The 14,890-nt window shown below is 36.6% G+C and overlaps 1 protein-coding gene across 8 annotated transcripts in view; it reads right to left on the reverse strand.

Moving 5' to 3' along the window:
- Positions 1 to 14,890, reverse strand: part of arhgef12b (Rho guanine nucleotide exchange factor (GEF) 12b) — a 98,794-nt gene that overhangs the window by 33,104 nt on the left and 50,800 nt on the right. For 5 of the 8 annotated variants that reach the window (XM_052097647.1, XM_052097681.1, XM_052097657.1 and 2 more), the window contains 9 exons: positions 14,544 to 14,591; positions 8,513 to 8,611; positions 7,575 to 7,624; positions 6,942 to 6,999; positions 6,300 to 6,493; positions 3,382 to 3,501; positions 3,006 to 3,134; positions 2,787 to 2,912; positions 2,626 to 2,718 (listed from right to left, as the gene is read on the reverse strand). In XM_052097647.1, the coding sequence (XP_051953607.1) occupies positions 2,626 to 2,718; positions 2,787 to 2,912; positions 3,006 to 3,134; positions 3,382 to 3,501; positions 6,300 to 6,493; positions 6,942 to 6,999; positions 7,575 to 7,624; positions 8,513 to 8,611; positions 14,544 to 14,591 (917 nt within the window). The remainder of the gene's footprint in view (positions 1 to 2,625; positions 2,719 to 2,786; positions 2,913 to 3,005; positions 3,135 to 3,381; positions 3,502 to 6,299; positions 6,494 to 6,941; positions 7,000 to 7,574; positions 7,625 to 8,512; positions 8,612 to 14,543; positions 14,592 to 14,890) is intronic. The other 3 variants (XM_052097672.1, XM_052097665.1, XM_052097697.1) reach the window with 1 other exon arrangement.

A 14,890-nucleotide genomic window follows, 5' to 3' on the forward strand; every position in this document is an offset into this window, starting at 1 on the left:
CACATAGAAACACATTTTAAGTCTTCTGAAGCCATACAATCACCTCAAATACTGATTGAATTTTCTTTTTCGGTGAACTATTCCTTTAGTAATGTCATGCATCCACAGCGCCAACCAATGCATGGAGTTGTAATGACAAAATTTAGGTGAAAGTGGGGCCTGGGTAGCTCAGCCAGCAGACGCTGACTACCACCCCTGAAATCGTGAGTTCAAATCCAGAGAGTGCTGAGTGACACCAGCCAGGCTTCAATAAAAGCAACCAATTGGCCCGGTTGCTAGGGTGGGTAGAGTCAGGTGGGTTACCTTCCTCATGGTTGCTATAAGGTGGTTCTCGCTCACAGTGGGGCTTGTGGTAAGTTGTGTGTGGATGCTGCAGTGACTAGCATGAGCCTCCACACACGCTAGGTCTCCGCGGTAACAAGATGCATGAGGCTGACTGTCTCAGAAGCGGAGGCAACTGAAAACTCGAGTCACTGTGCAACCATGAGGAATTAAAACACATTGGGAATTGGGCATGCCAAATTGGGGAGGAAAAATTCTGTGAAAGAAGCAGTTTCATTGTTGCCCACAGCAGGCAAAGGCACAAAGACAAATCGAATTGCAATATTCGTGTAGTGATTTTACTAGACGAATATTTAAAGCTGAATGAGTATTTGATTAATTGATTACTCAGGCACATCCCTAGTCATATGTACTACTTAAACTCTTAAATGCATGGGTGTTTTGTGTATTACATACGCATCTTTAGCAACTCAGCATATATATATATATATATATATATATATATATATATATATATATATAAAGATATATCTATTACAAATGGATCTTCAAAATGCCAAGATAGTGAAAAAAATTTTTTTCAAGACAATTAGGAAAAAAGGAATACAATACATTCTGATATATTTTGATGTTTGATTTTTCATTCATCAAAGAGATGATGCAAGAAATATAGAAAAGGATTCATTACTTCAATGCCAAAATTTCATGAGGCGCAACTGGCTGTCAAACACGTATCGAGTTACACATAACACATAAGATACACATACTCAGGGTTGGGAGTGTTACTTTTTAAATGTATTCCTCTACAGATTACAGAATACATGCTGTAAAATGTAATTTGTAACGTATTTCATTAGATTACTCAAGGTCAGTAACGTATTCTAAATACTATTTTCAGCACTGGTAGATTTTTTCACTTGTTTTGACTATAAAAACTGCTTAGCATAAAGCTGACAATTTACTCAAGGTTTATTTTTATTACTTCTGCTCCAAACTTACTTGAAACTTACTTCTCTGTTTGCTCGTATGAATGTAACACATCATAAAAAGTGTTTCACTGCTGTTCAAATGCACTTTGGATCGCATCAATTATATCTATAAATGTTTTCCATCTGAAAGGACTAAATATTAAATGAAACAAATGACAATAAAATAAAAATACTTTTTGAAATGTAACTGTATTCTAATTACCAATGATTTAAATTGTAACGGTAGTGGAATACAGTTACTTATATTTTGTATTTTAAATACATAATCACATTACATGCATTTCATTACTTCCAACCCTGAGCATAGTGTATATATTTTCTCAGGCAATTATTGAGTCTAAATAACTTACATAATTTCAGTAATACACCAAAATGACAATAGTCATATCATACTATTCATGTGTTACACTTGTTATAGTTTACATTCACATTGCTGCTTTGTCAAATAGCAATGTTAAATGTAAATCAAATTGATCACTGACACATCAGCGCCACCTTGAGTAATAAATAGCATGTAAATTATGTTTGTGTACACGCATATGGGACACTGATAATTCAACACTGTCACCAGTGTTGGGGAAGCTACTTAAAAATAGTAATCCACTACAAATCACTCATTATTTCTATAAATTGTAATCAGATTTCTTTACTAATTACTTAATTGAAAAGTAGTCACATTACTTTTAAGTTACTTTCTAAAACATTTCCACTCAACAAATTCAAATAATGTCTCTATTCAAATTCAAATAATTTCAAATTCAAGCACCACACATTTCTCCTTCACAATGACTCGTTAATTCATGTATTCTACATAAATAATATATAAGAAATAAGCATAACCCTATAATGTACTTAAAAGTCAGTCACTGTAATCTGATTACAAGTATTTAAAATGTAATGCATTGCACAAATTTATTCAGTTACAATAACTAATTACTTTGTAATTGGATTACACCCAACACTTTTTGTTGGACAGAAAATTAACATGATATAGTAGTCATTTGTATGAATATGGTACTCATTTGTCTTGTAATAAACAAAGAAATAGATATTCTGTGATAGTAAACTTATACAGACTTTACAAGACTTTGATGTTAGCATGTTGCCAAGCTCCAATAATCACAAAACATACATAGCACACATAAATTAGGTTCAATAGTTCATTTCTAACTAGATGGAACTTTTTTCTATTAAACTTTTCAGTATGGAATAAAATATTATAGTTAACAGAAAATATTGAAATGTTCTACAACTGAAATGGTGCTCCTATGTTACCAAGGTTGATGTTGTCAAGGTAGATCACTAGGATTTGGAACAATAAAAATAAAAGAGACAGGAATATGGACACCCCTACCTGTTCCTGCTCTGTGTCAAAGTCATCATCCTCAGCACCAATGATACTTGGGACCACATGAGAGGAGGGGCTCCCCACACTTGACTGAGACTCCTAAATGACAAATGCACATTAAACGCACAGAACTACACATGACGGCACGAGGTGAAGAGGTTACTCACTAGGTCAGGCATGTCTTCAGCATCCGGTGAAGGGCAGGAGTTGAGGCTGTCTCGAGGTGTGGTCTTTGGGCTGTGGCAGGGGGTCTCTCTTTGGCATGAGCTCTCTGGGACAGGACTAGGAGTAACCTGCATGGATTCAGAAGAACCAGTATCAAAGCACATGTGTGAAATGTGGAGGTTAGGACTGATGAAGATCATTGGATCTGGAGGAGTACTGACAGGGCTCATTGTGTTGTCGGTCCATGACGGCTCTGCTCCAGCATCGCCCTGCAAGGAAGGGGTCTGATCCGAGTCCCCCCGTCCATCCTCTAGCTCCCCTTCACCTGGCCTTGGAGATAAGGAGCCATCCTACAACATATTTGGGAGATGTCGTCTCAAATCAGGCCACAAAAAGATGGCTTATGGGTTGCAGGTTGAGTACCACAGCAGTAATGTAAGTGTGTAAGCACTTGAACTTACCCTAACCAGAACAATAAACCAAACAAATGTTACCATTAAAATTCCAAAGTTTATATTAAGTTCACTCATTTCTTGAGACTTCTATAAACTGAATAACTGAGAGAGAGTCAGAGAGTGTGTGTACATATGTGTGTACCTGTCCAGTCCCCATGGGCTTGCTCAGCTGTTCCTGGAGCTGTGGAATGTGCTTTTTGGCTTCCTGGATTTCCTTCAGTAGTTTAGGAGTGGGGTTCCTGCTGTACTCCTCCGTCATGGCCTGTTAGTAACATCATAAACAGATTATGATCAAACATCACAGTGCGCTCTGAACGCTTATTCATTTCTTGTCATAGAGGAAGTGAGATCGAAGACTCTGAGAACTGTCACAATGTCACGTGGTTGATGTGTTTGCACTTATGCGAATGAGCTCAAGTCATGAGGTTGAGTAAATGATGAGAGAATTTTCATTTCTGGCTGAACTACCCCTTATAATGGAAGGGGTAGTTATAATGGAAGTTTAGCAAGCAAGTGGGCCAGAGGATTTAAAAGCAGAACTGTGAAACTTCTATTTTTGTGGAAGCACTTTACATTAATTCTTCAGTAAAAAAAAGCTCTTGATTTTTCACTACCAATGTGATTCCTGTGGGTGGGGTTAGCAGAGCTCATCTCCATGTAAACAGTTGCTTTATCCGAAATCGCTCACTTGCCAGTCACTATTTCCTGTATAGTGGATGTCAGTGAGTGCACTATTTCAGCAAGGAGTAAACGAAAATAGTGAGTGAATTTGTATGCTGACGTGTACACCGTGCTTCAGAGAGACAGAAACAACTGTCACAAATGTACTATTATCTTACATGTAGGATAATAATAATAATAATAATCATAACAACAACAATAACAATACTTGTTATTCGTATAAAATGATATATGCTGCATACAATAAATCATCATGATGTTTGTCAAGTTTAAAATATATATAATATTTATAATGATTAAAATAATAAAAAAAAACTGTCATAAAGAATAAATACATTTAAACAAGCGAAAATTATTGTATTTATTATTTTTTAATATCTTGACATTCTCCAATCCAAACTGGACATCATTTCTGAGCGCAATGAAGAGATGACGTGCTCATAGTGCCCTCATGCGACTCTAATAAAGTAATTAAGTTATCGATAACATAACATTAATTGGTAGATGAAGACGTAACATACATAACCGAATATTTGAAAAAGTTCCACTGTGCACTGTCCTCTAAATAAACGAATCCCTTGGCATTATCGGCAAAATAAAAATCAACATTAACCTCAACTAAAATCATTTTTTACTTATCTTTATAAATTGTCAAATTTATCTGTATAATTTTATAACACTACACTTTGTTATTTTAACTAAGTAATGATTTGTCTGATTATGAGCAATATAGTATTGGCGAGTGTACATCAGCTGTATACTCAAAATAAGAGTGCATGGTGGGTAAGAATGAGTTTAAATGTGCAAGGATACAGTTGCTCACTCTGAATTCGAATATCAGAACAAAATGGACAACACCCAAAAAAAAAAAGTGTACTTTATCGTGAATAGCGGGTGATTTCGGCCACAGCTCTAACTTTACGGATAGTTACATCAACACCACTAAAATAACAGATGATGTGTTTTTGCTTAGATTAAAGTTCAACTGCATCACCAGTTTTTCATCAAGTCATCATGAAATCAGAGATCCTGCCCTTGTTATCCCAACACATTTAGATGTATGAATAAATGGATGTACGCCACTAAGAAAATTGTGTTTTACACAGTAACGGCTGTATTTCTCACAAAGCATCACGGGATGTAGGAAAAAGGTAGATAGCGCTACAAAGACACCGTGTTTACAGATTTCAAATTGGCTTGCTTATAGTTTTATCTGCAAAATTGAGGTTGAATAAACATTTTCACTAAAAGCAGTCTCAATTCAGTACGGTATTATTACGGCTGTATTACTGGGTACTGTCAGAATACTATAACTACCCCTATAGAAATAAGGTGTTAATAAAATTACATTTATTTTGATTTTCCACTGCAACTTGAAGTAAAAAAAATAAAAACAACTTATTTGCAACTACATAACTACATCATTGCAATTATGTAATAAACCAACTTTGCACATGTACATCATGACCGTGTACATCAGCCACCATCAAAGACCATTTCACACCCAGGAAAAACTTTGGCTCTGAAAGGCTGGAAATGAAGAGGATATATAAAGGTAAATCAGCAGCAAAACTCAAGAGTTTGCATATTTGGATTGGAGAACTTGTACAAAAAATATTTGTACTTGTAAGTTGAAATTTACACTCACAGTTCTGATGTGAAAACTTGCTAAATAAAAATGTGAAGTTGAATGTTGCAATCTGCACTCACAGACAATAATTCAAAGCTTCTGTCACAAATGTGTAAAATGTTATTCACATAAATACAACTACAGACACAAACTTGTATTACACATAAACTTCATCAGCACTTCATTTTCGCAGTACAACCACAAATCGGCACTTACAACCTCTCAAATCTGGCAATACAACTTTAAATCTTCATGCCTTGATTTCCTGGCTGATGTCTTGAGATGTTGCTTCAATATATCCACATAATTTTCCTTCCTCATGATGCCATCTATTTTGTGAAGTGCAACAGTCCCTCCTGCAGCAAAGCACCCCCACAACATGATGCTTCGCAGTTGAAATGGTGTTCTTCGGCTTGCAAGCCTCACCCCTTTTTCCTCCAACCATAACGTTGGTCATTATGGCCAAACAGTTACATTTTAATTTCATTAGACCATGTCTTGATGTCAAGCAAAGAGGCACTGAGTTTGAAGGTAAGCTTTAAATGAAATCCACAAGTACACCTCCAATTCAGTACACCACAGAGTTTTGCTGCTAATTTACCTTCAAAACAAAAGGAAAGCAGACGGGGAAGAGAGAAGGAAAGGGCAATGTTTTCAAGGGAGACATACACAGAGGACGCTAAGGGGCAGATGAGTGAGTGATATGTTACAGAAATGGAGATTTATTGCCTGTTTATTGCTGCTCTTACCCATACAGACAGAGGGGCTGGTTTGCGCTCTGAGGGGCTGGGCGAGGAAGAGGAGCGGTCTGGAATGATGGGTCCAGGGGAATGAGGGGAGGTGAGCAAGGAAAGAGTCCCCTCTTCACCCTCACCGTCTGACAGGGGGATCTGAGGCAGTCCCGGTGGTCTCCCCAACACGGTCAGGGCTACATAGGAACCCGCTGTTAACACACAAATTGAGTAAGACAAATAAGAGGTTAATGGCAATTAGTGATAGGAGAATAATTGGATATTTGTTTACTAAAACTATCAATGGTACACTATTGTATTTCTTAAATGGCCAGTACAACAAAAAATTACATTTCTGTCATAATTTACTCGCACTCTAACTTATTTTTCCTGTGCAACATAAAAGATGTTAGGCAGTATGTTAGAGTCGGTCACCATTCACTTTAAATGTATGTTTTCTTCATTCAATGAAAGTGACTGGTGGCTGTGGCTAAAATTCTGCCAAACACCTTTTGTGTTCCATGGAAATAAGAAAGTCATATAGTAATGGAACAACATGAGAGTGAGTAAATGATGACAGAATTGTTTTAATTTTAAAACTATCCCTTTAACGATGAATTACTTCAGTCGAATGATTAAAGTGAAGGATAGGCTACTTACATTTTATTAGCTTTACGACTTCTACATGATTTGAATGCGTTACTAATGTCCCATTGACCTGTATAAAAAAAGAAACATGTAAAACACGCTGATCATATTAAATATATAGATGACACCCAACAGAGCAGAATGCATTAATAGTCCATTAGAGCAGCATTAAGGGTTTACAGAGAATCACTGCAGTATGGGATGCATTTATTTAAAGGTGCATAAAGTATGTTTTTGAACATTAAGTTTTGGCATCGCATCTTTGTTTACTCTAGAACGCATATGTACATAAACTGGACCAGCTGTGGACCAGTTAATTTTAACATAGAATAAACCTGTAAGAATACAATGGGAAGTTTTTCAAAACATTGGCTTTTTCATGAAGCTACATTGCTCCATGCAGCCAGCAGGTGGCAGAGCGAGGCACCATAGACTTCCTGTCCACATCAGGCGAGCCTGTCAGGAGAGCGAGCATCTGTGTATTTTTGCTCCAGGGCTTAAAGACACAAGCCCTTAATAAGAGTATCTAGGGATTGTCTGAAACAGTAGGCTGCACTCCTGTTGAGCTGAATCTTTGACTATTGACACTCTATTACATCTATTCCACAGATTTATAAAACTGACGATGACCGTGATGATCTTCACCTTTATGATCCGGTCGCCTGTCTGAACACCAGCTCGCATGGCAGCTCCATCTGTTTGCAAAAGAAGAGAAAGAAAGATCAAACCTTTTTGCTGGAATGAAAAATGTTAACCAGATAAGTGCATTTGTAAACAGAAAACAGACATCTTACCATTGCCATAGCATTCTGTAAAGTACCGCGTAAATACTATTACATATTAAAGGGATAGTTCACCCAAAAATGAAAATTCTCTCATCTTTTTCTCACACTCATGCCATCCCAGATGTGTATGACGAAGATTTTTAGAAGAATAATTCAGCTCTGTAGGACCATACAATGCAGGGAAGAGAAAAAGTAGTAAAAAAAGGACTTAAACTCACACCTATCATTTCACTTCTGAAGACATGTATTAAACCACTGGAGTCTTATAGATTACTTTTATGTTGCCGTTATTTGCTTTTTGGAGCTACAAAGTTCTGGTCAACATTAATTTGCATTGTAGATCTTTGAATCTTTGTGTTCAGCAGAAGAAAGAAAGTCATACACATCTGGGATGGCATGAGGGAGTAAATGAAGAGAACATTTTCATTTTGGGTGAACTCTGCCTTAATATGCTAATCAGTTAGTACCGTAGTATATGTCGAAGTACCTTGGTATATACATCTGATACCACCACAGCACTTTTGTGTAAGGGTGGTCACCAGTAACATGAATACAGTCTTGCACTGCCTTGCTGCAGTTACCAGGCAAAGTAACCATTTATTTAGCGCTGTTGATCATAATTACACTGTACTGTAGTCTTACATAACTGGCTAATTATCCAAGCCTGGGTAGTTAAATGAGACAAATGTGTGTTAATGTCAATCATAAGAATGATATTTATGTGTGATCAAGTTGCAAAGGGCCAAACAAGGACAACAGCAAAAAAAAAAAAAGAGAGAGAGAGATTTTCTTTCTTACCCTCTTTTACTAGCTGAACAAACACAGGGTTATCTCCACTCACTGTCAGCCCAAAGCCATTCTCATCTTTCTGGATGATAACACAACGCTGCACAAGCCCTGTGAGAGAGAGAGAGAGAGAGAGAGAGAGAGAGAGAGAGAGAGAGAGAGAGAGAGAGAGAGAGAGAGAGAGAGAGAGAGAGAGAGAGAGTGTGAGTGTGTGTCAGTATTAAAGGAATGGAAAGATTTGGAGTGCTCAGGAGAAAGGGTGAGGACTCTCTGAGTACCACTCAAGGAGCTGGATAAAGTAGAGTGTGCTATTTCTGGTCACACATAGTGGATATGTGGATGTGGACACACTAACACAGATTTTCCTAAAAGGCCTTGAGCATGCCATCTAAACTCTGTCATAAAATAGCCTTTAAATTACACAAACATTAAAACTGTTTATTTTCCTGTTCACAACCATGCTCATGACTTTGTGGGAAGTCTATGTAAGAAAACTATAAAACTGTTGTAAACATATACACAGCACACCCGACTTCATTAGGGAGTAGAAGAATGCTCAATAAAAGTGTCAAACATTTAGTATTAAAGTAAACATGAAAGGGTGTTCGAAGTGAAACAAGCTACTCAATGAGAAAAGGATTTGATGCATTGGAAATTGATTGAATCATGAAAAGTCTATATGACAGATGGTTTGAGTGTGTTTTTGTCATGTTTTTCCTTATTTGTTCCTGAAACATACATATAACACTGACAATGACATATCGTAACTTCGCAGACTATCCCGATTCAAACGAGCCCAAACAAAACATAATATGATAAGTAGATCTTGACATATTCCTCAAAGAGTGTACATGGAAAGACGATGCACAAAAGGGCGCTCAACACACGTTGTGTGTGTGTTTGTGTGTGTGTAGGTACATGTCCGAGGACTTTGTGTGTGCAAACACACACCCACATATGTGCTCATCTAAAGGATTGGGATGCTCCTGAACACTTACTATTTCTGTATTTTGTAGTCTAATCCATTCATTTCCAATGGACGGTCATTTCTGACCGGGAACACAACAGGTGTAACATAGAGAAATAAAACCAATAAAATGTAAAGAAAATGGTCCTAATACTTTTTGTGTTTTCAGATACCACATATGAACAAATTTAAAGAATTGTATTCCAATTGGATTAAGTAAACCGGAACACAACATAAGGGTTAAACAAGAATAATGTCATTATAATTAAGGGTTTAGACTAAAAAACATCCAAAGCATAAATGATACAACACATCTGCAGGAAAGAGCCATGGTGATGATCCCAAAAGCTTGTGAACTTACAAAAATTAAAGCTGAAGTATGTAATTTCTGCAACAGAATTTAAAAAATTATCTTTTTCTTCAAAATAATTTTCTGAATACGCCCCCCGTTGGCCGTTGACCAACCAAAGGGATAGTCCAGCCCCCAACTCACGCCATTGGTTGAGTAACGTTGTTGGGGCAGGTCTAATTGGGTTGCTCAAAACAAACAGAGCAAATTTCAAAGCCCAACAGAAACAGTGTTTACAGTTTTCGAGAAAATGAACCTATGCATGGCTTACTTATAGTTGTCTCTGCAAATAAAGCTGGGATAGAAGTATTTTAACTAGGTCTGTCAATCGATAAAAAAATGTATCGAATTAATTACATGGTGTTCCGATTCATTAATTGCGATTAATCACAAATATTTGCCGAGAAAGCCCCTTATTATAACAATAAATCAATATATAATGATTATACATATTTATATCAATATATAATTATCATTTTTTTTATATTTAATGTATATATATATATATATATATATATACATAAATATTCAGATAATTCAAATGCATTACATTCTTGTGATAGAAGAGTTCATCATTGATGAGACAATACTAAAAGCAGCTTTAGAATAAAATGTATTGTTTGCTACCATATTATTGATCATAAGTCTTCATATTGAATCATATTGATCATATTGAACTGTTGTCATTGGCAACAGTTCACAGCAATCCATTTCACAAGTGAATTTGTCAATCAGTGGGGGATTTATTATGAGGGCTTGTTTAAGGGCCCGTCAATTTACACCTAAGTCAGACGTCTCGGGTGCGTTTTTTTAACGCGCTATTTTTGTAAAATCAATCGCATTGAATTAATGCGTTAAATCGACAGCCCTAATTTTAACACAGAAAAAGTTAGCTTTAGATCTATTTTGTGCAGATCATGGTGTATCTACAGTTTTGTAAATCTGAATCTACACAGATTCTACCATTCAGGATCTGCCTACACAAATGTTTAGTCTAGAAACAATCAAGTTTAATGGCTGAGCTGACTGACAACTTAAAAACAGTTTTTACAGGGACTGTTTTTGTGAACAAGTATCTCACCAGACCAGACCGGATCAGTCTGCAGTATGTTTACATGCATAGCTTAAGAGTAGCTCTTAAAAGTAAGTAATTTATCGGTATGTTACCCATTACTATTACTAACACAAAAACACTCTTAACTGAGAGCGTGTGCATGTTACGTTGGGCTAGTGACAGATCAACAAATGGGGGATTTTTAGCCAATTTGAATTTATTGCACACACTGTGGACTCCAACAACTCCCAACATCAGCAACAACCTGCCCTTAGTATTGGAGCTGAGGTGTACCAAAGTTTGACTTCTGTTTAATAATTCGGGACCAAACCGAACTAGCTTAAGCCTGTGGAGTGTAGTAGTTATGTTTCTCTTTTTAAGTTCTTTATTGGAGATCACTCCAAGCAAATGTAGGGAAATGTGTTTCTTGAAATAATTAATTTACCTATTTTCAGAAAATGGGCAACCTACTATTGTCACAATCCATTGTACGTAAACTCCCAAGGGGCAAAGAGAAGTGGACTGTCACAAGGCTCCACCAATTCACCAATCCACTAGTGTTAATCTAATTTGTCTAAAAGAACAGCTTAAAGTGTGTTGACACAATCTGGATCACTTTTAAAATGACTCATTTTCTGCTTGTTACTACTTAGGATCAAATAGTTTTCAATGTACATCAAAAAGTGTTACATTTATAAACCAAACCCCCACATGGGCTATGGTGATGCCCATAGCCCATGTGATAAACAATACAAATATTACAGAACACTGGGGCAGTTACTCATCTCTTATATCCTGTATGGAAACTATCATGGAGCATGAATCGAGGATCTATTGCAAGCTTTGTAATAGGTAGGCAGAGCATATCTGAAGCATACAGTATATGAAGACTGTGTCTCCGTAAAGAAATGTCCAGCCACGTATCAAGTGTAAAAATTCAGTATAAAATGGTAAAGTGAGCATTGCTTCAAATGGAGCTGGAAACGTTTTATTTTAAAAGCAGCAAATTCTCAGACATTTTTCTTTCAACTCTGGATGCAGACCATGGTACCACATTCCTAAAGTGACTGGATGGGGAATTTGCAACAAGGGGCATGGATTTTCTAATAGAAGAGCTGTCAAGGTACCAAAAGTATATGCTTCTGTGAAAATACAGCACAAAATGAAGCTTGCGTACCCAACATCTGCGACAAATACAGTCAATAAAACAGAACTGAACTGCTCTATGGATGAGCCAAACTGGCATGACTCATACATCTTTTAAACCTCATTGCAGTTCATGGAAAATGTCCTTCTAAAATGTCCTTGGGAAGTCTGGTTCAATTTAGCGAATTGCTCTTTTGAATGGCAAGTTTCAACAAACTGGTTGAAAACTATTAACTAATTAGTTTGAGCCAACAATCAAAATTGCTCTTAGAAGTCAATTACTTCGATTTTACATATACAAATAATAATATTTGTAGCATTTTTAAGTCATGTTTTAGACTCTAGCATATAATCATGTTTTTGACTGAGCTATATAAATTAGTTTCACTGGTTGATTTAGGGTAAACTTATATGTTCTAGTTTGTTGCTGTCACTCTAATAAAATTTTTGATTGTGTATGTATCCAATAAACAACAGTTTAGGAAATGATGAAAAAAGTCCCTTCGTAGACCCACCGGGTCAATTTATATTTGGTTAATATAAAGACTTGCAAGAGGGTAGTACAGTTCCAAAAAAATACACTCATATTCACAATTGCACGCACATATTCATACATTCTGCTGCTGTGCCCAAATGATTTCCTCTCTCTTTCCCCCTCACAAACTCTCCATACACGCAGGCACACACACACACACACACACACACACACACACACACACGTTGTGTTTCCATGTTTTATGGGGACTTTCCATAGACATAATGGTTTTTATACTGTACAAACTTTATATTCTATCCCCTAAACCTAACCCTACCCCTAAACCTAACCCTCACAGAAAACTTTCTGCATTTTTACATTTTCAAAAAACATCATTTAGTGTGATTTATAAGCTGTTTTCCTCATGGGGACCGACATAATGTCCCCACAAGGTCAAAAATTTCGGGTTTTACTATCCTTATGGGGACATTTGGTCCCCACAAACTGATAAATACACGCACACACACACACACACACACACACACACACAAAGATACATACACAAAACGTTTTCAAATACCCAAAAGTGTGTTTGAAGACAAATAAAATTATATAGATGACACTTTAAAAATTTTTTTTTAAAAAGTAGAAATAACGCTAATTGAAGTTTCTTATGAAAGAGAAAGCAGGACTTGTTTTTTTATTTGCATACAAATATCTGACTTGCTATACATAAATGTAATGGCTGAAATATGCACTTGGAAATTTGTAATAAGTAGGTTAATGAATCATGACCAATTTTTGGTGGAAAAATGGCAAATGCAGATTTGCAGAAATGCAGTTGTAAATAATAATGGATGTCAGTTGACTCCAGCCAGGTCTCCTAAGCAACCAAAATGGCCCGGTTGCTAGCGAGGGTAGAGTCACATGGGGTAACCTCCTCGTGGTCCCTAAAATGTGGTTCTCGCTCTCGGCAGAAGTGTGTAGAGTTGTGTGTGGATGGCGCAGAGAATATTAGTGACGTCTCCGCGGTAACATGCTCAACAAGCCACGCGATAAGATGTGCAAATTAATGGTCACGTTGAGGCGAGTCACAACGCCACCATGAGGACTTAGAACACATTGGGAATTGGGCATTTCAAATTGGGGAGAAAATAAAATGGATGTCAGTTTGACCCGGTGAGGTCTACGGTGGAAGCACCAAGCAACGGTTAAATAAATTCCATGTTGTTAGCAATGATTTTTTTTTGTAGATTGTAGTGTAGCTCAATACTTTATCAAAAGACTTGACTTGGCTTGGCTTGACTTTGATTCTTTGACTCTGATTGGAATTTTCTGGGTTTTTCCAAGTTTGTTAGTCCAACTTCGCAAAAAAAGGACCGATCTTTAAAAAGATGAATTATTATTTCAGGATAAATTCAAACTTTAAAGTGCATGTGAACACTACTCTGAAGTGCTACTGAATGTGAGAAACTAATATTCAACTTTGTGGGGATTGTCAAAATAGCACATGAAAGTTAATATTCTTATTTTTTTTAATTACATTTAAATCTTAATTAACAACTTGGTGTACTTGATCAACTAACCACAAAGAATTGGCAAAATTAAATGTTTCAAGCATTGCATTTCTGTTCAATGATATTCAAACAGATGTTTACAAAGGCTTAACTTAAAATTGAACTCCCTCTAGAAATGATCTAAAGTGGCTAGCAGAGTGTGAGAGACACTGTAGTGAAAAGGTTAAGGTGTGTGAGGACAACAAGGCATGTTGTCAACAAGGGGCTTCCATGGTAGACAGCATCATTGATTGTTACTTACATCATGCATAAAGCTCAAGATGACCAATAATTAAACATGTCTCTGAGTGGACCCATTTAGTTCCTGCACTAAGATACAGTCTGCCACAGAGACATGCCACAGAATAAGTGCAATAAGTGTGTTTGGGGGACGGTGAATAGAGGAGAAAGAGAGAGGCGCACACACACACACACACACACACACACACACCACAGCAAAACCCCATAGCACCGGCAGTGACTCAATGGCTCTTACCACATGACTCTGGCCTCCCGTCGGCTACTACACTTTGAACAGTCAGATCTGAGAGCAGATAACATGCACATGTAAACACAAACAGCAGAAAAAGCAAAAGAAATAATATGATTAATGAAGAAGACCATTGAAAAAGAAAGAAGTATCTTATGTATACAGGTGTAGTTCATCACATTAACTATGGACTGTTCCACTAATGTTTTACCAGACTGTGTCTAAAAAAAGGTTGTCTTAATTTTGAACAGTATATCCATTATTCTTAATTTACAACAATATTCTTTCTGTAAAATGTTTGCCTTAACAATTGTGCTTGTGCTATTCTTTAAAAATAATGCCATTTTGATATT

This window comes from Xyrauchen texanus, chromosome 3 (genome assembly GCF_025860055.1).
Source record: "Xyrauchen texanus isolate HMW12.3.18 chromosome 3, RBS_HiC_50CHRs, whole genome shotgun sequence".
NCBI lineage: Eukaryota > Metazoa > Chordata > Actinopteri > Cypriniformes > Catostomidae > Xyrauchen > Xyrauchen texanus.